At 43.6% G+C, this 24,460-nt stretch overlaps 1 protein-coding gene across 1 annotated transcript; it reads left to right on the top strand.

Annotated features, from left to right (window-relative positions):
- The first annotated feature begins 1,000 nt into the window (after nt 1–1,000).
- On the top strand, nt 1,001–23,851 carry PPIL4 (peptidylprolyl isomerase like 4). Its single transcript, XM_064158286.1, has 13 exons — nt 1,001–1,245; nt 2,366–2,433; nt 2,539–2,603; nt 5,287–5,404; nt 6,644–6,786; nt 7,123–7,219; nt 7,415–7,531; nt 8,934–9,058; nt 12,445–12,511; nt 14,235–14,346; nt 15,931–16,027; nt 16,667–16,805; nt 21,599–23,851. Exons 1-13 carry the CDS (start codon nt 1,176–1,178, stop codon nt 21,815–21,817), a joined length of 1,437 nt encoding a protein of 478 aa, XP_064014356.1. The 5' UTR covers nt 1,001–1,175; the 3' UTR covers nt 21,818–23,851.
- The last annotated feature ends 609 nt before the right edge of the window (nt 23,852–24,460 follow it).

Below are 24,460 nucleotides of genomic sequence, written 5' to 3'. Positions count from 1 at the left end.
GAAATAGGTAAAGGGTCTGCTCATGGTGCTGTCTCACGAGGTAGAAAACTAGGTGGTGTGTGGGGTCTCCAACAAAAGGTGAGCACGCTCAAAAGCTGCACGATCAGCCTCAGAAGGTGTTCTTTGTCAGAGGTGGTGTTTGGGGGTGTTACAGAAGGGTGTAGACGGTTCAGAAAGCCAACACTGTCTCACCGCAAAGCTGCACACGCTTGGGTGCTAGGAGCTATCCTCAGAGGGCTAACACCGCAGTGGAAATTCGGGGCAGTTATGCAGTTGAACGTATAAGCTATGTCAACACCTGTCCGTTATCCGTTGGCAGATGCTGGCATGAGGTGTAGCTAATACACTTAACGCTTCCCGTTAAAGGTCCAGAGACTCTTGAACTCCTATGCACGCTCATAGGATGAGGGGTTTCCAGCCGAAGGTGTAGGGTTTAACATTATAGAGAAGCCAGATTAGTCTCGGACGCTATTTTCGAGCCAAAAGCCGACACCGTTACTCAGGAGCACTTTAGCACTTTTTACAGATTGGTCTGGGATGCTCCAGCTCTCAAGGACGCCTCGATTAGAAGCCTCTCAGATCGTTGTTACAGCATGTCGCCTAACGGAACGGTTTAACCCTGAAGGCGCACGCCGCTGCGGTAACAGGGGGGCAGCTCCTGCGTTTTCCGCACCCCGGTCGGGAAGGGGCCTGTCCCGCTGCGGAGAGCGGCGCGCTGCTGCAGCCACACCGGGTTTTCCTGCAGCCACACCGGGTTTTCCTGCAGCCACACCGGGTTTTCCTGCAGCCACACCGGGTTTTCCTGCAGCCTCCGGGCCGGCGAGGAGAGGGGAAGCGGGCGCGCTGCGCTGCTAGCGGCTTGCACCTCTCCTCACGCCGGGAAGAGAGCAGCACGAAGGCGGACAGCTTTCGAGGGCCGGCTGGCCACGCCGAAGCCCCCATGGGCGTACGCAGCCCTGGAAGAGGCGGTGCTTGCAGCGAGAAGCTCCCCCAGCACCCTCAATGCGCCTGACAGGGCTCCCTTAGTCACCGCGGCTCGCTGCCTGCCAAAGGGCGGTAAGGCCGAGCTGCCTCGGCGCCAGCTCCTCCTCCGCTCCGGCAGAGGGCGGTGCAGCGCTGGCAGAGGGGGCGCAGGGACGTCTGGACGCGTCGCCGTGCGCAGGAAGGTGTCAGCCATGGCCGTGCTGCTGGAGACTACGCTGGGCGACCTGGTGATCGACCTGTACACGGAGGAGCGGCCCCGCGGTAGGAGCTGACACGGGGCGGCCGGCCGCAGGCGCGGCTTTGCCCCTGGCGCGGGCGGGTGGAAGCTCAGAAGAAAGCAGCGAGTGTGCTGGGGGCCCTCGGGTGGCCGGATGGAGCCAGGGCGGTCGGGAAGTGCTGGTTTTGGACCGTCCGGACCTGTTCGTGGCTGGCGCTGGGGCGCTAGGGGAGGGAGCATACTGTGCTTCTCTGCGGCTCTGGAAGCTGCGAAGGAAGCTGTCCCAGGTTCCCCCGCCATTCGGGTGGGAGCTGGGCTTTTCCTCTGGGGTTCCGCGGCCGCAGGCGCTCCACAGATCTGCCCGGCGGCGCCGCGACCCTTACGGCGAGCAGAAGTCTTTTACGGGGTCTATAGCAGCTTGAGGTGTAGCTGCCGGCTGAGCAAACGGCCTTACATGATGGCTTCAGTCGACATCGCACCTCCTCCCGCCTTATGCTTCCCTGCGCCACGTCGGGCCTCAGTCCTGCCGAGACATCCCAACGCCTCCTGGTTTTCTGTGGCCCTCAGCGGGTTCCCTGGGCAGCCTGCACGTATCTGTTTGAAACACTTGGAATCGTCAGTTCTTGTTGGGAAGCTTCAAAATACACTTCTTTATTAAATGTAGCAATTTATTTAAGGAACTGAACAATTAATATGCTCTAACCCAAAAAGTAACTGTGGTATTCCTAAGTATTTGGAGAGTCATTGGACACTGGAATGGGCTGCCCGGGGAGGTGGTGGAGTCGCCGTCCCTGGGGCTGTTCAAGGCAGGATTGGACGTGGTACTTGGTACCATGCCATGGTCTAGCCTTAAGCTCTGGTAGAGGGTTGGACTTGATGATCTGTGGGGTCTCTTCCAACCCTGATGATACTGTGAGGAGAAAAAAGTGCATTTCTGTCTAGCTGTACTTAGGGTTCTTCAAATCACTAGAGATAGGCTTTAGAAAGGGAGGCAGAGTGACCTTTCCTTAGAGCATTCCTTGCAGCCTGTACGGGCTGCACACTTTTAAGTTTGAACACAATGTGCTGCAAAACTGCTCTCCTACACACATGAAAGTCTCTGCTACGTCTAGGCTTACTTTATGTGGAATTTTCTTTAGTGAACATTGGTATCATTTGTTACAGCTTGTCTGAATTTCCTGAAGCTTTGCAAAGTCAAGTACTACAACTACTGTCTTATTTATAATGTACAGGTGAGTGTTCGCAATTCCTTGGTTGTTTTTTGTTGTTGGCTTTTCTTTTTCCTTTAAAAATTGCCAACATGAAAGCAATATCTTATGTATTCTGATTTGTGACAGAGAGATTTTATTATACAAACCGGTGACCCCATGGGAACTGGCCGGGGAGGGGAATCCATATTTTGGTAAGTAAGATGTTTGTGTAACTTAATTGGTGGAGTAATTGTACAGGGTAATAGGGGTTCCAGATAGATTGGCTTCATCTCTTTTTGGGGCAGAGTTACTGAGGGGTGTGATGGTTTGGGTGTTACCCTCCCCTCCCCACTTTGGAAATCACCCAGATTAGACTCAGCCAGCTCTGGAAATTGAATGAAGGGTATTACTTACAGCTTAGCAGAATATACAAGCAGCTATTTACAGTAGATACAGTTATAGACAGAAATATACAAGGGAAAAGGGAATACAGAAACACAACAGCCCTCTCAGAAACCTGAATCCCCAGAAGAGGCTCCCAACTGCCCTTCCACCTTCCCCCCACCCCTCTCAACCTTACCCCAATCCCAAGGAAGAATGGAGGTTTGGCCAGGGGGTTAGGAAGCAAAGTGGATTAATCAGAGAAACGGAGGGTGAGGTCAGAGAGAGAGAGATGCAGCTCAGAGCTCCCCAGCAGGAGAAGTGAGTTATCAATGTTTGGATTCTTCTTCTTGTATAGAATCATAGAATTAACCAGGTTGGAAAAGACCTTCAAGATCATCAAGTCCAACCTACCACCTTCTAATTAACTTAACCTCTTCCACAGCCACACCTTCATAGGCAAGGGAAGAGAAAGAATTCCTATCTACCCTTTAATTTATAGTGAGCAGCAGCAGTATACAGAAGCTTGGAGAAACAGTGATGACAATGGGGCGACTTCCTGCATGAAAGAAAGATAGATTTTGCAATCAAATCTCTTATAGCTAATAAAGTGTTTTCTGGTGTTTAGAATGAGATCATACTTGGACTAAACATAGCATATCTGCTCTAAACTGGGCACAAACATGAACTGCCTCTATGAGTGAAGTAGACATCATTCTGTTTTCCTTTTCACAGCCTGTAATCTAGTTCTTCTCACCTAAACATTCTAGCTAGCTTCAGACTAGCACGATGGGAAGTAAAAATGTTGATGCATGGTCTTCTTTGGCATACCTAAGTACTCTTTTTTAACATCTGTGCTGCTTTTGGCCATTTGGGTTTTTTGGTTTTGGGGTGTTTGTTGTTGTTGTTGTCTTTTTTTCTGAACAGTTTGAACAGCATTGCTAGACCAGTATTGACTTCTGTAAGTCTGCTGTGTATTTAAGCCTCTTAAATACAAAACCTTGAACATGTGGATCAGTGGATCACAACTTTGCATTCAGGATCAATTTAAATAGTACTGCTAGACCAGTACTGACTTCTGTAAGTCTGCTGTGTATTTAAGCCTCTTAAATACAAAACCTTGAACATGTGGATCTGTGGATCATGACTTTGCTGATCCTGAAAGCAGTATAATTATGCTAAGCAGATGAAGTTTTGCCAGACCCAAGATGTTTCTGCATGTGGGTAGGTAGCTGGGCTTTGAGGCTCATTGGTATGGCAGATAGGGATACCCAGTGTGATGAGGAGGGATGTTTTACAGGGGTTTGTTGTGACAGGATGAGAGGGAATAGATTTAAGCTGGAGGAGGCTAGATTTAGAGTGAATATTAGAAAGAAATTCTTTGCAGTAAGGGTGGTGAGGCACTGGGGCTGAATGTCTTCTCCCTGTGAAGGTATTGAAGGCCAGATTGGAAAGCGCCCTGAACAAGCCGTTCCAGCGGAAGGTGTCCCTGCTCATGCTTGGGGGGTGGAACTAAATGATCTTTAGAGTCTCTTCCAACCCAAACCATTCTATGAGAGTGGCAGATCCTGTTCTGCTACCAACATGGAGAATGGCAGCTTGGGTTTTTTACGTGTTCATTACTGCTCAATTCCATGAAACTGGAGTTTCAATTGTGTTAGGAAAAATACTGAGCTTTTTACAGTGTGGATTAACTTTTTTGTTTTTGCCAAGCCTACTTGTGCTAGTTTGAAGCAAGCTAGAATGTTTTGGTAAAAGAACTAGATAGTGGGCAGTGAAATGAAAAACAGTTGTGTCTTCTTCTCTCACAGTCATGCTGAGAACTCTGGGAAGAAGAAGTAAAACATTCTCCATTTTTTCTTTCATTCTGCCTTTGCCTTCAGACCCAGTCACATCTCATTAACCTTGCTCCCACTAACCTTGCTCCCTAACCTCTTGGCTGCACCTCTCTTCTTCCTGAGAACTGGGGTAAGGTTGAGAGGGCAAGGGGAAGTGTTGAGGTGGTTTGAGAGCCCCTCCTGGGGACTCAGGTTTCTGGGAGGGGAGTTGTGCTTCTGTATTGTTTATCCTTTGTATATTTCTGTATGTAACTATATATATTGTAAATAACTGCTTGTATATTTGCTGCTGTACAATAAATAGCTTCATTTATATTCCCAGAGGCCGTCTGAGTTAGCTGGGGCAATTCCAAAAGTGTGTGGGGGGGGGGCAGGTAATAGCCCAAACCATCACACTACTTAATAAATTTTGTGTCCTCTTCCTGTCTTAGAAAGGTGTTGTAGTCTACATTTAAAAACTTACCTATCCACCTCACCCAAAAAAAGCCTCTTTGAAATGCCTCAGAGAAAACTCTATTGCTCCCTGTAAAAGAAAGTTAATTCTTTGAGAGTATGGGTCCATAGAACTGCATGGTTGCAGCTGATACCCTGGTTTTATTTGAATGCCAATGTGAAAAAAGAATTACTATTTTAGAGCACTTCTAACTTGTGATGTATTTGTTATATATATTTTCAGTCAGCTGTATGGTGATCAAGCTAGATTTTTTGAGGCAGAAAAAGTACCAAGGATAAAGCACAAGAAGAAAGGAACTGTATCAATGGTGAACAATGGGAATGATCAGCATGGCTCACAGGTCAGCATGCAATGTTGGAAAAGCCTTGGTACATGTCTAAGTAACAAATGAAAATGCCTTGCATTTACAAGAGAGACATAACAATAATGTCATCTTGGTAGCATCATCTTGTAGTATGGTCAAAAGGCACTTAAAACATGGTTCATAGATAAGTGTTTTGCACAGTGTCCTAGAATAGTTTTATAATTCCTGTTGTTCTTGTTTGGATTCAGTCCTCTTAATTTTTAAGGTTTTGAAGGTATTAACATTAAGGTTAATACCTTAATGTGATTTTGCTAACCCATAGAATAAGCAGGAAGAAAATCCTATGGAAGTTAAAAGTAAGGCAGCTGACTTTTGACATAATCTTAAAACTTCCTAGTCATAACTTGGAAACTGAGATCATACCATAGTTTCCTCCACATGGTTACATAACAAGTGTGCTTTAAAAATACAGTATACATTTACACTTGTATCCCACTACTGTTACAAATCAGTTTTTGAAAGTCGTGTTGTTCCCTTTGCTGTTCCCTGTTCGTGTTTTGTCACAGGTACATTTGAAGTTCTAATCTCATAGAATTATTCTTAAATCATTATTTCAAATGCACTGTCACTTTTAAATATTAAAATGCCTCACTTCTGATATCAGTGTTCTTTAATTGCATGGAAGTGGTGTGTTTTAAGAGCCAAAGCAATTTGAAGAAAGCTCTGGTTTCATTCCCACTAGAGCTTGTAATAGATGGAGTCGGTTTTGCTGTTTCCTGGAGCGTGTGTATGAAATGGTTATTTTGAAGTTGCCAAGATCTTGAAAATGCACCTTCTGAATGTAACTGACCCCAGCTCACAGCTCAGTGCTGCCCAGATTGGTGGTAGCATTGTTGTTTCTGTCCTTTCCCTTTTATCAGCTGCCACAGCTTTGGTGATTTTACCTAAGAAACCTACCTAGCAGATGACTGCTTCCTCCTCTTTAGTTGGTTTTCTGCCAGATTACTGAATCAGACCAATTCAAAGAAGAGCTTAGTGAGACACAGCTGCAAGCTTAGGCAGAGGGGGACTTGTGTGAGAAGCCTCTCTTCCTGGCTGTGAGCTGTAGGCTGGCTCACCATGCTCTGATGGAAGAAGACTAATCTTCTTCTGCAGAACTCAGGAAGAGGCTTAATTTTTGTTTCCCCACTGATTTCAGTGAGAGTTTTATCTCCTAAGGTAGAACTCAAGCCCTGAAGTTTTCTGTTTACTGTTATTTTGTGTCTTCTTCCATAGTTTCTTATTACTACAGGGGAAAACTTGGATTACCTTGATGGTGTGCATACAGTATTTGGAGAAGTGACAGAAGGCATGGATGTATTGAAGACAATTAACGAAACCTTTGTAGATAAGGATTTTATCCCATATCAAGATATCAGGTGTGACTGATTTTGACTTCCAAATCAATCCTAATTTAAAAAGTTAATATTTTTTTTGGAAACTGGATTTAATATAGTTATGTCAGGTGACCTGTACATAGTATCTTAAACACTTTTATTCCAATACTGTTGGTAAAATAAGCAGAATAAAATAATCAGCTATATAAGAAAATGTGCAACTATGTTGCCTTTGCAAAAGCATCCATACATATAGCATTTGCAAGCATACAGTGTGTTGGGAAGTAACTGAGAATCAGGGCTGGTTTCCTGTTATGTGGGTAAAGGGAGCTTTGTTTGCATGTGACTGATACTGGTCTTGATTTTGTTTTCTATAAGGATAAATCATACAGTAATTTTAGATGATCCGTTTGAAGACCCCCCTGGCTTGTCTGTTCCCGACCGCTCACCAGAACCTACCAAGGAACAGCTAGATGTAAGTGTTTATGACAGCTGCTTGGGCAATCTTAAACTGGGAAGAGCACAATGGAAGCCCAGTTCTGTAGAGATACAATGCTTAAGTGTTTTTCGTGGTGTGAAGGGAGAGGTCATCCAAGTTGTATTTGGAAAATCAAATCAAAAGGTTTTGACCGTGGCGTGGTGATAAATAGTCTTTTCTTTCATTTTTCAGAGTGGCAGAATAGGAGCAGATGAAGAAATTGATGACTTGAAAGGACTGTCTGTAGATGAAGTAGAAGAAGTTCAGGCAGAAAAGGAAGCAAAAACTCGTGCCATTCTTCTGGAAATGGTGAGCCTCTTCCTGTATTTGCATACATATGGAAATTAGTTCTTCTGCTTAACCTTCACATCATGTTGCTCTTGCTCTACTATCCCTTTTCTACTATTCCCTTTCTACTATCCCTTAGCTGTCTGCAACTACCTGAAGGAAGGCTACAGGCAGGTAGGAGTTGGTCTCTTCTGCCAGGCAATCAGCAGCAGAACAAGGGGACACAGTCTCAAGTTGTGCCAGGGGAGGTCTAGGCTGGATGTTAGAAGGAAGTTCTTGACAAAGAGTGATTGGCATTGGAATGGGCTGCCCAGGGAGGTGGTTGTGATGGTTTGGGCTCTTACCCACCCCCCCCCACTTTTGGAATTGCCCCAGCTAACTCAGAAGGCCTCCAGGAATATAAATGAAGCTATTTATTTACAAGCAGCACAATATACAAGCAGCTATTTACAATGTATACAGTTATATACAGAAATACACAAAGGATAAACAATACAGAAGCACAACTCCCCTCCCAGAAACCTGAGTCTCCAGAAGGGGCTCTCAAACCACCCCAACATCTTCCCCGGCCCCTCTCAACCTTACCCCAGTTCCCAGGAAGAAGAGAGGTGCAGCCAAGAGGTTAAGAAGGAAGGTTAGTGGCAGTGAGGTTAAGGAGATGTGGCTAGGTCTGAAGGCAAAGGCAGAATAAAAGACAAAATGGAGAATGTTATCTGTTGTTTACTTCTTCTCAGAGTTCTCAGCGAGACTGTGAGAGAAGAGACACAACCATGTTTTCCTTTTCACAGCCCATTATCTAGTTCTTTTCACCAAAACATTCTAGCTTGCTTCAAACTAGCACAGTGGTGGATTCAATGTCCCTGGAGGTGTTCAAGACAAGCCTGGATGAGGCACTTAGTGCCATGGTCTGGTTGATTGGACAGGGCTGGGTGCTAGGTTGGACTGGATGATCTTGGAGGTCTCTTCCAACCTGGTTGATTCTATGGTGAAGCTGTCTTAAGTGTTAGCTTATGCTAGCTGTTGCCTTATCTCGAGGAAAGGTGAGTTTATTTTGGGTAGAGAGAAAGGCTGAGGAATGTATCCTGTCTGGTGGTGTTTTCATCACAGAATGTCTCTAAAAGTACACTTTTTGCATTTTAGAGCTGTGTGTTTATGTTAGGTACATGGAAAGCAAGGTAGAAAGTGGTTTTTTTTTCACTTTAATGAAGGCCCAGTGGTGAAATTGCAACTAGATCATCATTTGTAGGTATTATGGAAATCACTTTTATGACATGGAGTAAGAAAAAGATTCTGTCAATTTATTATTTTTTTTGTATGAACTTGTCCAAGATTATTCAGTAGATGTGTTCTGAGTGTACTCGTGGCAATAAAATGTAGAGAGCTTTAGACAGAACTGATGGAAGTCTTTTACTGTATGCCACAGGTGGGAGACTTACCAGATGCAGAGATCAAGCCACCAGAAAATGTGCTGTTTGTTTGTAAACTAAATCCTGTGACCACAGATGAAGACCTAGAGATAATATTTTCACGATTTGGACCCATTAAAAGGTAATTGTTGTGGAATACAGAAGAAAACCTTCTTTGTTGATACTGAACTTGCTTCCCAGTCCGTTTGGATTTGACTGTTAATTAGTATTGTGGCATCTCTGAAGATTTATGCTGTGGCTGCGTGTGTTTGGATAGAGACCACAACAGTGGTGATAAAAAGTCAACTCCTGTCCTAGCAGTGAAAGCCTAGGAAAGTGTGGCAACAAGGAAAACATAAGATACTCTCCCCAGCCCCCCCATTCTGTCCCTCCTTTTAGCAATGTTTATCTTTGTGAGCTAGATACACTCTCTGTGTTTTACATGGGAGTATGTGTAGTTTGGTTTAAAGCAGCAAACATTTCTGATACCCAGTGTAGTTGCTGTTAACAGGTGTTACTTGTGACTGCTGTCTTTTTCAGTTTTGACCACGGCTCCTAGCAGTTTCAGGTAACTGCTCCTACTACTGGTATGCAAGGCATGATGGGGAGTGAAGCCTGCTTTTGTGCACCTCTCTGTCTACGTTTTTGCTGAGGAGCAGACAGATTTGATTACTTTTTCAAACAGGCAATACAGTAACAATGCTCTTGCTGAATTGGTGAGGAATACAGAAAAGTGTATTTAAAGATGTCCAGGAAAAGAGATGGAATTCATGAATCCTTAGCACCTAATACAGACACAGCATACATGAGGTTTTCTCTAAAATCTTCCTCCCCAACCAGGCTAAACCACCAAAACCTCAACGTTTCTCCCCCCTGCCCCCAATGTCTCCCGTTAGGCCCATGCAGGCTGTGATTGCACAGCTGGAAATTTGCAGGTTACTCCCCCATAATTACCCACTTAAGATGCCCTCTGGAGTGCAGAAAGGGAGAAAAGAGAAAGATTTGACTTTGCTGCCCATTTATAAAATGATAGCAGGATTGTGGGATTGAAGAACCAAATGATGATTTCCAGGGATGACCAGGTCCGTCCCCTGGGATGGGATTTCATCTCTGTGGTCTTCTTAAGGGAACCTGGGACCCCCTCCTCCAATGATAGCAGGATTGTGGGATTGAAGAACCAAATGATGATTTCCTGGGATGACCAGGTCCGTCCCCTGGGATGGGACTTCATCTCTGTGGTCTTCTTAAGGGAACCTGGGATCCCCTCCAGCACTGTCCTGTATTCCAAAGTCATCTTTTAAGAGTACTAGGCCACATACTCATGCATTGTCAAGGAATTTTCCCTACCTTGTTCCATTTTCTCAGCCTTTTTTTTTTTTTTTGTTCTTTAGTTTTCATCTCAATTTGACATAACCAGAGCTGCTCCTGGAGATTACAGATCTACAGTGGCACGGTGTTATTCTCTGCCTTGCTATCAAGTACTTTCTACAATGCACAAGTAGAATTTTTATCCCCACCCCGCTCTTGTTGCGTTTATCTGTGTTGAACATCATTTACTGTCATTTTCTTCAGGTGATCTCTTAAGAACTTGGCACCTTTTTTCAGTCTTCTTTTTGGGCCACTTTTAACAATTCAGTATCATCAGCAGACTCAGCTGATGACCTCTTTATACTTTGTCCCTGAGAAGTGACTGCTGACTCTTGCCTGACCTTTCACATATTTATCATACAAATACGTTTCTTATGCTGTTGCTGCTTAGTTTCCCCAAAAGCCTTTGGTGCAGGAGTTTGTTAGAATTTCCAGAGGGATTTCAAGAGGCTTCATCAAATAGATCATCATCACACATAAGCCTGTTGACTTTCAGAGAACTCCCACTGGGTTTATTCAGGTGATCCTGAGTAGGTCCTGTTTATTCAGGTGCATGCTGACTGTTCTGTGCTGTGTTTCTACCACTGTGTGCAGTACCCACATACAGGCCTGCAGACTCCCAGATCCTGTCTCTATGTGAGCGATACTGCCCTTGTTTGCCACTCACAACTCTAGCATGACTTCTGAATGTCCTAGGAATTTATTGTATATATGTATATTTCATTGTTTTCTGTTGGATTGTTCAGTACCTCTTCAACAGTCCTTCCACTTTCAGACAGAGTCTCTGAATCTTCCGTCTGCGAAGGAGAGGTCTGGCACAAGACTCTCCTACCTTCTTCCTCACTGATGGCTGCTACTAAGAATTCCTGCAGCTTGTCAGAATAACCTTGTCTTCTCTTTTGGTTTTGTTATGGGGTGGTTGTTGTTGTTGTTTGGGTTTTTTGGGCCTGGGTCATATTTTGGATCGTGTATCCTAACTGTGATTTGTCACTTCCTCCGTACACTTGGGGCAGGTCTCAACCTTATCAAGTTTCAACTTAATACCACATTTCCTGCTCTTGTGGCCTGTTTGAGCTTCTTCAACGTTGTGTAGTCAGGATTCTTGTGTCATATACAAGAGTTTGGTAATGCTGATGCAGCGCTGTGCTGCTGTTGTTTTGTGTCTGCTGATTTGGTATTTGAGCCTTCTTACTTTTGCCCACTGCCTGATGGAAACGATGGGTGCTAAAGAGGTTCTTGCTAAGAAAGAGGAAGCTTGCCATGTGTATAGGGTTAACACTCCTGGGGGAGTAACCCTGAACCTGACCCTAGGGGTCTTGGCCCCTCCCCAGGGGTGGGCCACACTCCAGGTGATGGTTAGCCCACTCCCTGTGGTATAAAAGAGGAGCACTTCCTGCTCCTCATTCCTCTTTTGCCTTGGCTCCCTCTTGATCCACACACTCACACTGCATACCAGCACACCACGTGGCAGCCACGAGGCAGAGGCACCATCACATTACTCGGGTTGTATCCATCCCTTTTTGTATTTTGCTGTTTTCCCTTCCTTATCCTTTGTAAACTCCCCTACCTCCAATACCTTTTCTAAGTTATTGTTAAACTTTTCCTTTTTAACTTCCAAATCGAGTGAGATTGATTTATTTGGGTGTCCCTACCTTTCTCTCTCTCCCTGTCTTTTGGGAAAAGGAGGGGGAAGAGGGGAGGGCACTCTATAAATTCTATAAATTGTCATTGGGTCTATTAAATTTATTAGAGTCTCTGGGAACCTGCATTTGAACTCAAGACACCATGTGATGTCTGTTTAAACTTTTCTTAAGATGACTGAGAAAAGCAGCATGTGAAATTTGTGTTGCATTAGTGAAAACTAAGAAATTGATAACAAATAGCATTGGACAATAGATTTTGTTTTGTTAATGATCATTCATCCCTAGATCTGTACTTTGTGTTAGTCGCGAGTTGTGTAATAGTCACTCAAGTAACGCTGCATGAAATTGTTTGTCAGGACACCCCCACATCAGTAGGATACTCAGAATCAAGTGTTATGATCACCTTTGAGGTTTTCATTGTTTGGGGTTTGTTTTTAAACTTACTCTCCCTTTCTAAGCCTGTCCTACATTCTTTGCTACGACAGCATTGATGTTTTAATTCATATCAATTTTTCAGCTGCGAGGTAATCCGAGACTGGAAGACCGGAGAGTCGCTTTGTTATGCTTTCATTGAGTTTGAAAAGGTATGGGGTTTTAGGCACACTGCATGTAGATTTTGCTTATTGAAAGTTCATTTTTGGTATGCATCCATTAAGAAACAACAAAATCCCCAAATGTGGGTTAGCTAATGTTTTCTCTTACTGAATTGTATAAATTGTAGGTCGTAAGTGAAGCAGGCATTTAAGTCTTTCTTTGGTGAGTCAGGCATTACAAATATACATTTCTGTGTGTTCTTGGTTGACTTTTCTTGTTGGTTTGGTTTTCCTGAGGTTAGCTATGTGAACTGATTAATTGGAAATTCTAATAGATGGCAGTGATAGGTGGGCAGAGACCAATGGGATGAGATTGAACAAGGCCAAGTGCAGGATTCTGCACTTTGGCCATAGCAACCCCAAACAGCACTACAGGCTGGGGACTGAGTGGCTGAGAGCAGCCAGGAAGAAAGGGACCTGGGGGTACTGATAGATAGTAGGCTGAAGATGAGCCAGCAGTGTGCCCAGGTGGCCAAGAGAGCCAACGGCTTTCTGGCCTGCGTCAGGAACAGTGTGGCCAGTAGGACAAGGGAGGTTATTCTTCCCCTGTACTCAGTACTGGTCAGGCCACAGCTTGAGTGCTGTGTCCAGTTCTGTGTCCCTCAATTCAAGAGAGATGTTGAGGTGCTGGAAGGTGTCCAGAGAAGGGTGACAAAGCTGGTGAGGGGCCTGGAACTTGTGTTCCCCTATGAGGAGAGGCTGAGGGAGCTGGGGTTGTTTAGCCTGGAGAAGAGGAGGCTCAGGGGTGACCTCACTGCTGTCTACAACTACCTGAGGGACATTGTAGCCAGGTGGGGGGTGGCCTCTTCTCCCAGGCAGCCAGCAACAGAACAAGGGGACACAGTCTCAAGTTGTGCCAGGGAAAGTATAAGCTGGATGTTAGGAGGAAGTTGTTGGCAGAGAGAGTGATTGGCATTGGAATGGGCTGCCCAGGGAGGTGGTGGAGTCACCATCCCTGGAGGTGTTGAAGCAAAGCCTGGATGAGGCACTTAGTGCCATGGTCTGGTTGACTGGCTAGGGCTGGGTGCTAGGTTGTACTGGATGATCTTGGAGGTCTCTTCCAGCCTGGTTGATTCTGTGATGCTATTCTTAGGTTGTCTTGAAACCAGTGTGAGGGGAGCAAGTCCCTTTTTTTTTCTCTCCCATGGTAGGACTTTGAAGAGTTAAAGAAGGGACTGCCAGGAGAAAAAAGAGGCTTGCTGCAGTAAGGAGAGAGGAGTGTATTAACAAAAGTAGACTGGGGTATACAGTAGTGCCCTACACTGGACTTGTCAGTGATGCTTGCTTTATTAACCTGCTGCTCTTACTGTGAGATTGGTAGTAAAAGTTTTCTTGATGGTGCATAGCTGCTTGTTTGTGTCTACTTATCTCTAATCTGGAAAACTGGACAAGTGTTCTCACATACTTAATGCAAAGGTTTTATGAGTTGTCCTTTTCCCCCTTATTTTTCTGAACATATTACATGTGCCAGACATGTAGCTGGCTTGTCACTTTTCTCAAACAGTAGAATGACCTGAAGAAGTGTGATTTGCAATGCTGGCACTTGGACAGAGCATCACTACTGCTTTTGAAATGGCACAGTGCAAGAACTGCTGTGCTTTCAGGGCATTCGTTTTTTCTAAAGTAGCCTAAGCAGTTCAAGTTGTTTGCTGTCTTCTGTGACTACTCCTGTGAAATAATCATTACTTCAAATTTTCTGGAAACTTAACATCAGGAGGAAGACTGTGAGAAGGCTTACTTCAAAATGGACAATGTGCTGATAGATGACAGGCGGATACATGTGGATTTTAGCCAGTCTGTTGCAAAGATTAAGTGGAAGGGAAAAGGTAGGTACACTGTCCATTCTTTGACCCTTACAATGTAATAAGCCATGACTTCCAAACTGTAAATACTATATAAAGAGAAGCAATTGTTAGGAGTTTAAGTCATCTCATCCTCAGGGATATAAATTTCCCTGGCACTGTAATAGAGCAACACAGTTGCTGCCTCTGCTTTTCACCCGTTCCATGCAGAAGAGTAGAAGGGTTTACTACTGTTACATTAACATTACATTGCCATGAACTACCTTTTTATTAGATGTATTTTTGCCACTACATCATTTTCTCCTCTCAAGCTTTAAGCAAAGTTTTAAAGTATTGCTTACTAGCAAAATAATGTGTCAGTTCAGTGTTACTTTCTAGTTTGTTTTCTTTATTTACTGTGTGACAGATGGCTGTATACAAGAAGTTAGTGTTGAGGCCAGGGATTTCCCTTCTTCAACTCCTGTAGGTCAGGCATGTAGCATAGCAGGCTGTATACTGTGAAAAACTCCATTTTAGATGTTTGATTCTGTGTTGGGAGGAAAAGGATGATGTGAGGCAGTTGTTGTTTGCTTGTTAGTGAAAACGCTGGAGAGGGACTGTGCATTGCAGTGGTGATGTTCTTGTGTGTCTTCACCTAGAAATGCAGTCAGCTCTGGACTGTTTGCATAGAACTTGGAGTAGTTACTGCAACTTGTTCTGCTCTGAGCTGACTTCAGATCCATATTGTGTTCTGCAGTGCATCCTATAATAACTGATTACACAGAAAACTTCTGTCTGAGTAACTTAGGTTTAAATTGTCCTAAATATCGGACAAGTAACTATATTGTTATCCTTCTGTGCTCATAAAATACTAGAAAAATTTGGGGGAGGTATCACAGTATCACAGTATCACAGTATCACCAAGGTTGGAAGAGACCTCACAGATCATCAAGTCCAACCCTTTACCACAGTGCCCAAGGTGTTTCTTCCTCCTTCACTAACCATCTCTGACATGCAGTTTTAAGTATGACCGTGAGGTGGCAGCACGATGCTGCAGAATACTTTGACTCTGCACTGGTACTTCCAAGTCAGTGGATGAAAAATTGCTCCTGGTTAAATCAAGACATGTCAGTTTTTGTTGTAGTTTTCCATTTGAATTCTCAAGCAATAGCTATCTTGTAGGTCTATCTTTGTGCAGCCTAGAGCAAAAGTTGTTTAATAATGAAAAGAGTCTGTAGGCTTTTGTGGTGACAGAATTTTAAGTAGTGTGACGTAGAACCTGTAATCAAAGTGGGACTGAACTGATTGCTGAATCATGCTTTGTGGTGCTGTTCGTGTGTGTTCTTCTCTGGACATGAGTGAAGAGGAAGCCAGATGTTGCTTAATGAGATCTACAAGGAAGAGAAGGACAGGATATCACAACTTGTCCAACTCTCTTTTACTCTTGATATCTAGTTGTCAATGGTTTGTTGTTTTTTTTCTGGAACTGCATCCTGCTGCACTTCTCTGTAGGGTTATGAAAAGCCCTTAAATTCATAATCAGGACCTAATCATAGGTGTGGGGTTTGGTTTTTATAGTGTGTGCTTTTTTCCAGTTGGAGTGAATGGAATACCTTTTTCTGTGAACAGGTGGGCGGTATAGCAAGGACGATTTCAAGGAGTATGAAAAGGAACGCAACAGACCTTCAAAACTTGCTTTGAAAGAGAAGGTAAAGCCAAAGCAAGAGTATCCTTTTCTGGTCAAAGGTATTTTTTAGCTAATTACAGTTTTTGGAAGTGGTCTGGAAAGGGCTTCTTATTCTTAAAACTTGCCAAATGGATGTTTTGCTGCTGCTTCATTTAACCATTTGGCGCTTCAGGTGAAATGAAACATTTGGCATTTTTCCTCTGGAAACTTTAGTAAATCTAGCCACACCAGGATGTGCTGGTTAACTTTCATACTGTGTGCAGGTAAATGATGCTCCCAGTCTGTAGCCCTGGAATGACATCTGGCATAACAAAGAGTTTTAAGTAGTTTCAGAGGAGACCTGCTGCATCCAAAACCATAGCTGTGACTAAATCATATATGTTGGTTGTGGTGAGCATGAGAGAAAGAAGACCATACCTAAAACAGATATCCACGTGTATAAAAGAAAGACTGTCTTGTTTGGCAGGACAGAATTCAGTCATTTCAGCACAGTTTCTGTTTTCCAATGTGTAGGATCCTCTTTTGACTGAAGTACATGGTAGATCTGGGTCTGATAAACAGGCTTCATGAAGCTCGTTTGCTTCATGGGCTTCATGAAGCTCGTTTGCTTCGTGAGCTTTTATGTTCTGCTATTTATTGATACTAAGCAACAGATCTGTCCTTAACCAACACCATCAGTGCCAAGTACGACCTTGTACTGGATGAGGATGTAGAAAAGTCTCAAACGAGTCAGTCGCACTCGGCTAAAAAACAGAAGAAGAAAAAGCACCACCACTCTGAAGATGAAGAGGATGACAAGAGGACAAAAAAATCTAAGGTACATACCTCTCCATGCATTAACTTCATACCTGTTTACTGTTATTCTAATAAGAGAAGTCAGGATAAAATGTCAGATATTGAACTGAGACAGACAAAGTCCCATGGAATACAGCAGAAAGCTGATGTTAGTATCTGATAATGAAAGAGGCTTTCCAAATCTTCCTTCATTTTTGAAGCTTGACATGTCTGAAAGACTTTTTGCCAAAGCATCCTGAAGAGGCCATGTAGCCTCTTACAAAGTAGTGGGAGGTCTTCAGCACTTTGAACCTGTTGTTCACATACTGCCCATCATAAACTAGTAGTTGATCAGATTTCATGAATGCAAACTGCTTCTCATTTTCTTGCCAGACCAACACGTGTTGGCTTTTTCCTGTATGGCATCAGAAAGGCAGGCTCTTTGCATTATCTTCTTTAATTTTCCCTTAACTGTTTTGGAAGTTGTTGTGTAAAATCTGGATGCAGGTTTGCTCTCATCTGTATTGTGCAACCTCAGTGCTAGTTCAGAAATGACACGTGTCAGACTGGCTGGGCACGCACTGTCAAGACAGAGCATTATAAAATCACTGAGGTGTCTCTAGTAGGCTGTCACACTTGTTACAAGGGAACAGCAGGATGCTTAAACATGAACACACAGGCATTCCTGCTGTTGTTTCCAGCTTCTGGAAGTGAGTGTTTTCTTGTGCTTGGCTCTGTGATCTCTTCTCTGTCTCTCTTTTGTGACTCAGCCTGTTGTGTTGTTTCGTTCCTATAGTATACTGCTGCCATATTTGAGTGTTTTCTTCCCTACTGCTTTTCTCTCTGTTGCTCACCTTTACTCATTTTAGTGTAAACAGCTTATCCTTCTCATGCTCAAAATCACAAATAGAGCCTTACTTCTATTCTCTGATGGCAGATTCCTCGTGAAAATGAATATCTGGGAAGAATTCTTCTCTCTGTCTGTGCTTGAACATTCTCGTAGTGTGTTCTGTATAGTATGTATCTCATTTAGAGATTCTATAAATGCCTTGGGGGCAGTGCTTTTCAGATGAAGTCTGCAGGCATCTTAGCTGACAAATCCTGTTTAGCATACAAAAACTGTAATTTTTTATTTTTAATTTAGAAATGGATTATAATCTGGGGAACTTACACAGGAATGAGGACGGGAGGGTGTTTTTGAGCAGAGTATACTCAGTGTGAACACCAGGCTAGCATAAAACATAACAGTATGGAAAGTTTTTTGATGAATCATAGAATCAACCAGGTTGGAAGAGACCTCCAAGATCATCCAGTCCAACCTAGCACCCAGCCCTAGCCAGTCAACTAGACCATGGCACTAAGTGCCTTATCCAGTCGTTTCTTGAAGACCTCCAGGGACGGTGCCTCCACCACCTCCCTGGGCAGCCCATTCCAATGCCAATCACTCTCTCTGGGAAGAACTTCCTCCTAACATCCAGCCTATACCTATCCCAACACAACTTGAGACTGTAAGCATTTTTAGTATAGGGAAAAAAACAAACCAAACCAAACCCCAGACATTTTCCCTATTTTGGGAACTATTAGAATATTTTGGAGGTAAGAATTTTAAAACAAGTCAGCAGCAGGCCTTTCACAACCAATTAGCTGAAGACCACAGTAGCCATGCTTCATACATAGACTTCTACCCTGAGGCCCTAGTGTGACAGGAGCCATGCTTCATACACGGACTTCTACCCTGAGGCCCTAGTGTGATAGATACATTAATTAGAGAGAACAGGGTCTTATAATGGGAAGTTCTGACAACTGAAACTGCAGTTTGTGCTTACACCTCCAGCTATGACTGCAAGGGGTTTATTTTCTCAATAGTTTCCATGATGCTGCATCGTTTTTCTGCTCTCTTGCTGGTTTGGTTTGTTTTCTCTAGTATATTTTTACTCATCCTTTTCTTAGTCTGACAGCCATTTCCTGACTCTTCAGCCACTGTGCAGATGTTTTAGGAATATTTTTTTGAATCTTATGCCTTTTGACTTCATTCCATGAGGTCAAAGTGTTGTGGCTTGCTTTTAGTAGGTAACAGGAGCGGGAGGCTGCACTACCACGTGGGTTTGTCAAAAGATTAAGTAGTTTTCTCAACTAGAGGTTGTGCTCCTGATTGAGATCTGTATTATGACTTCCTTCCCTTTGCAACTTTCTCTTGTGTTTTTTGGTTCCTTGGATTTTACTGGCTTATAAGTAATTGGATCTTTGGAGCAGTGTAGCCTATCCAGTCAATTTTTCTGAGACATGGAGGCTTCTTTCAGTTTTCTGTAGTGTGTGATGCTGGTGTTTTTTTGTGGTTTTATTTTCCTGCTCTTACTGCTTGTTGGACACTGTTCTCTTATTCAGGGTCAAGTTAGATAAAAAAGTATTGCTTCTGAAAAGGCTGCATCTGTTTGCTCCTTTTAACTGTAGTGTGCTTGATGTGTGTGGAGGTGGCATGTGCATTCTACTCCGTGGTTGTGGTATTTCTAGCTGATTTACCTGCAAGTGCTGTTTGGCAAATTACTTCTTTTGGCAAAGCCAATCATGGACTTCCAGAAAAGTGTCTTTTCCTCTTTTCATATTTCCTTCCTTATGTGTGTCTACCAGCACAGTGCTGAATTAAGAATTGAGTGATCATCACTTGCCCATTGATTGGCAAGGGGCTGTGATTCTGAACCAAGAGATCTGAGCTTCACCAGTGTGAGACAGTCTGTTTTGAAGTAGGAATCCTTTATTCTTCCTCTTGGAAAGGCAAAACAGCAGCTTTCTGACTTGGATAGGGCATAAAAGATTTTATTTCAAAACACCTTTTTTCTTTTGTAACTTGGACCGTTTAAAAATTTACTTTTTTCTGTGCCAAATAATCGGAAAAGGTAAAATCTTATTTAAGGGGAAACATAACATTTTTTTGAGGAGGAGGACTAAGATTCAGTTAATTCTGTTAACTGTAGAACTGATTAAGTTTATTCATATTGCTGCAATTTTTTTCTTTACACTGTGGTCTTAGTTGCTGCTGTGATAGTATTTTCATGGCACTTTCATGGCTTACTCTGTACACCTATGCCTTAGATGGTTCTGTGGTGGTCATCATGCTTAGCTGGCTCCGTGCACATTGACTTTTTTTCATCCTTTCAGCAAGTTTCCCTTTTCTATGGCATTCAGCATGGGAATTTTTTGGATGTTGGGTAGTGATAGGACTAGGAGGAATGGAGCAAAATGAGAAGTGGGTAGATTCAGATTGGATGTTAGGAAGAAGCTCGTCACCACAAGGGTGGTGAGACACTGGAACATGTTGCCCAGGAAGGTGGTAGAAGCCCCATCCTTGGCAGTTTTTAAGGCCTGGCTGGCTGGGGCTCTGAGCAACCTGGTCTAAGTGTTGAGGTGTCCCTGCCCATGGGACACCTTGAGGTCCTTTCCATCCTTGACTATTCTATGATTTGTCTTAACTTTCAAGGCTTTGCCAACCATTTCCCTGCCATGACTTGGTCCATAGCCTGTTTCCAGTGTTAGCTTGGTAGATTTTTTGCAGCTGAGTGCCGTTTTGCTTTTCCCCTGTTTCTGTCATGTCCTAGGAGGAATCTTCAGCAACAAGCCAGGTAGGAGGGAGCAGTGTACCAAGCCTGCCATTTGCTTCTCTGGCCAATATTTTTGTCTTGTTCCTCTCTACCACCAGGGTGTCTGTCATGTCTCTGTGCGTGAGTCTGAAGTTTAAATCATAGAATCATAGAATCAACCAGGTTGGAAGAGACCTCCAAGATCATCCAGTCCAACCTATCACCCTGCCCTATCCAATCAACTAGACCATGGCACTAAGTGCCTCATCCAGTCTTTTCTTGAAGACCCCCAGGGAAGTTGGATGGACACAGCTCTTACAAGTAGCTGGAAGCACCATTCCATTTTGATAGATTCAGATTTTAAGACCTGTACTGAAGTAAAGTTTGAGAGTAAAGATGCAGAATAAGCATTTGGACACTAATGAGAATACTCAGCAGTAGCAGAAATCTTTGATGATACAGATAAAGATCAAATTTGTGTTTATTCATATGTGTGATCCAGGGGGTTTGTGTTCTTTATGGTAGCCCTCGCCTTTCATCATTATCTGTGTAATTGTGAAGCTGGTGTTTGCTGTGGGAACCACCCTAGTACAGCCTGTCTGCATAAAAACTCTGCTTGGGGTGCAGGTTTTTCACTATTCTTTTAAGTAAATGAAGTTTCTTTGTGACTAATTTTTCTTGTTACTTCATGATTTCCATTTCAGCTCCTGCACTTTGGTTTATTGTTTGACTGTACTCTTGAAAAGCTTGGCCTCTCCTTTTCCTGGGGACTCATAGCTTCAAGGAAGTGTTTTGTATGTGGATAGTTGATCTTTGGAATTTAGCCTAGAATTTAGAGCATTAAAGATGATTACAGGCAGGTTATAGCCTGTGGTTCTTGAACCAAAATCCATGATAGACACACTTGCATTGCTGAGGAGGCCAAAATCCAAGTCTAGCTTAAAAGCTTGTGTGTGTCCAAGCTGAATCCCTGACACAACAACTTTCTGCTAAAGCTCCTTAGGAAACACAAGCAGCAGTCATACTTTTTTTCCAGAAATGCTGATAAAAGCTGTAAACTTCCCTTCTTTATGTAGTTACAGTGCAGTTGTTTTACGTGTTACCCTTATCACGTCATTGTGGATCTTGATGGGTCCTGAATCTATTTCAGGTAGTACCAGCTTAAGCTAAGGAGCCAACCCTGCTTGCCTGTTTTCTTCATGCTTTTGTATGTTTTCCCCTTTTGCCTGTAACTGCATTTCTGCCCAATTCTTTTTGACAGGATGCTGATCGAAGACACGAAGGTGAACGCTGTAGAGAGAGGGTAAAGAGTGAGAAGAAAGACAGGCATCGCAGTCGCAGCCGATCTCACGAGAGAGACTACACTTACAGCAAACAAAAAGACAAGTACAAGGAAGATTCCCGAGTAAGAGACTGGGATAGAAAAGCAAGCAGAAGTCCTAAGAAATCAAAAGACAAAGAGAGGTCCAAGTACAGATGAAAGATGAGGAGAGGAGAACTAAACTATGTTGTTTTCCAGCATTCTCTCAAGTGGATATGCAGTTACTGGATAAAAGCACCTGCCTTTTGCTGGTAGCTTGGCCTTGAAATTCTATGAATGCCCAGTGTGTGAGGAAGCCTTGATTCCAGAAAGGTGTTCTCAATAAAGTGTTTCACGTAAGTGAAATGGTTTGAGTGTCCAATAAGGAATGTTGTGTAAAGCTGCTTGGAAATACAGGGATGCAGTAACAATTTCATTGCCATTCTCTGCTGTGAAGAGATTTGCAGGACATGCATCCTTTCTACAAGGAGGTTGTATTTACATTTCAGCTGTTGGAACGAGGATGATAGAAGATAGGTGGAGACAGAAATGTGCAGTGCACACTCCTTCCACAAAGCACGCAGATACCATTTGTACAGGAATACTCCAAACTCTCTCATGCAGCACTGGTTAAAGGTATGGCAGTGCTGCACTGTAATGAATCAGTTGTACATGCTTGCTTCAATATGCAGATTGCTTGTCTGTGTGGCATTGCTGGAGGAGGCCGTTCAGAATTGAGGTTCACTTCATACTTGGCCCAGCTGTAGCCACTGTTAAAGATCTAACCTAAAGTATCTGAGGGATCCAGCTGCTATGGTGTCAGGCAGGTCACACTGGGTGGGTAAGAAAGAGAATTGTCATTATCAGAACTACCAGAAAAAGCAGAACTCATACATTGCATTGTGTTTACTGAACCTAGATGGGATTAATGGTCGGGTTTTGTGGCAGAATTAGGTCGGTTCATCTACAGAGGAATGCAAGTCAAGCTATTAGAGCTTGGGTCTTACTGAAAGGCTGCAAGAGTTCCTAGATGCCTGGCTTACCCCTCACAATTTGAACAGTCTTAGCCAGTATGCATACATCTTAAGAACCTTCATGCCCTGTTTCTCCTCAGAGGGTGTTAGGAGACACGGGGAGTAGTACTTGTCTTCCCTTCCCCTCTTCACATGTGTAATGACTTAGAGGCAGACTGCTTTGATGAATAAATTTCACTCGTTTTTTTCTTTTGGTCATTGTATTTTTTCTGTACTACTGTAGTGTCTGATTGTGATGTATAATAAAACATTAGAGCTTGATAGCCTTTAGCAGAATGTGATACAAACAAAAGCTAAAATTCAAGGTAGCCAAGAAAAGCTGCTGTGAATTACTCTGCCCTCAGGGCCAGCAGCTATGCTTGGCTCAAGCATTTGGATGGACTGTGTGCAGAAAGTGAACTTCTGATTAAAATGCTTCCATGGGAAGGCTGGTACGGAACAAGCAAAATCTTTGCTGAAGGAACAGATCTTAAAGCTGTGGCAGAAAGTCCTAACTAAGCAGGCCAGGACAGATGCTGAGAATATCCAGAGCAGGAATACAGAGGGTATTGTGTACAGGAATGTGTTTGTAGCAGCATCTACCTGGTCCTTGCTTTGTTAAAGACTGAGTGTATTTGCCTAAGAAGATGCCTTTTGCTGAATTTCTCACTTGTAACTTTTGTGTGCTTGAAAGCATGGAACTAGAGGGCCAGGGTTTCTGTAACTGTCTCTTGACAAAAGCCTCTGAGCACTTGCAGGGGCCTGAGCCGGCCTGGTGGAGTCTGAACAAGAGTGCAGAGCCTGCTGCTGCTCCAGAGGAGTCTGTCAGGGGGCCTGAGGCCGAGGAATGCTCACTGTTCAGTCAAGAAAGTTTCTACAGAGAGTGTAAAAGCAACTTAGCATGAAGTTGCAGCAGAAGTTCTAGGCTTCAGCTAGCCCTCAGCCACCTCTGGGACGTACAGAACTTTGTTTAAACATCCTGTTTCAAGTGAGTTTCTCTCTCATCTGCAGCAGAAATGGCTTTGTCCTCACAACAAGTGGATACTTAAGAACAGAAAGTGTATGTGGGTATAAAAGTAAGTTGGCTCATGTTGGCCAGTCTTCAGAATAAAGGGTTAAAAAACAAATACATCCAAAAAGTTTCAAGTTTCTGAGCTTCACTATGCCTTAATGCTTTAAAAAGGTGCCTAGTGCCTTCAGAGTGACAACATTACCTGTGCAAAACGAGACTTTCACATGTGGATGCTAAAAACCAGGTGGCATTAATAAAAGATTAAAGGATGGCATGAGAGTTCCCTCTTGGGAGGAAAGAGTTTAATTGCAGGAGATGCATTTCTGCGTTACTCTGCTAGCGCTGCAGGGGTCACAACTTCCCTGATGTACACAAGGAATCAGGGAACTGTTGATGTTGGAGGAGACCTTTGGGATGATCAAGTGCAACTACTCCCACAGAGCTCACAATGCCACCACTACTGCTATACCAGGTGCCTCGGTACCTCATCCACACGTCTTCTGAATACCTCCAGGGATGGTGCCTCCACCCCATCCCTGTGCAGCCTGTTCCAATGCCTGATGTCCTTTTCTGTGAAGAAAGTCTTACTATCCAACTTGAACCTCCCCTAGCATGACCTGAGCCTATTTCTTCTTGTCACAGTATCACCAAGGTTGGAAGAGACCTCATAGATCATCAAGTCCAACCCTTTACCACAGAGCTCAAGGCTAGACCATGGCACCAAGTGCCACGTCCAATCCTGCCTTGAACAGCTCCAGGGAGGGCGACTCCACCACCTCCCTGGGCAGCCCATTCCAG

This window comes from Pogoniulus pusillus, chromosome 18 (assembly GCF_015220805.1).
Source record: "Pogoniulus pusillus isolate bPogPus1 chromosome 18, bPogPus1.pri, whole genome shotgun sequence".
Lineage (NCBI taxonomy): Eukaryota > Metazoa > Chordata > Aves > Piciformes > Lybiidae > Pogoniulus > Pogoniulus pusillus.
The sequence above is the reverse complement of the archived record's forward strand: the minus strand, read 5'-3'. Positions and strand labels throughout refer to the sequence as shown.

Coding starts and splice junctions, on each gene's coding strand:
- PPIL4 (XM_064158286.1), top strand. CDS start 1,176: ATGGCCGTGCTGCTGGAGACTACGCTGGGCGACCTGGTGATCGACCTG. Junction 2,434..2,538: donor GTCTTATTTATAATGTACAG/GTGAGTGTTCGC, acceptor GATTTGTGACAG/AGAGATTTTATTATACAAAC. Junction 16,028..16,666: donor AAGGTAAAGCCAAAGCAAGA/GTATCCTTTTCT, acceptor CAACACCATCAG/TGCCAAGTACGACCTTGTAC.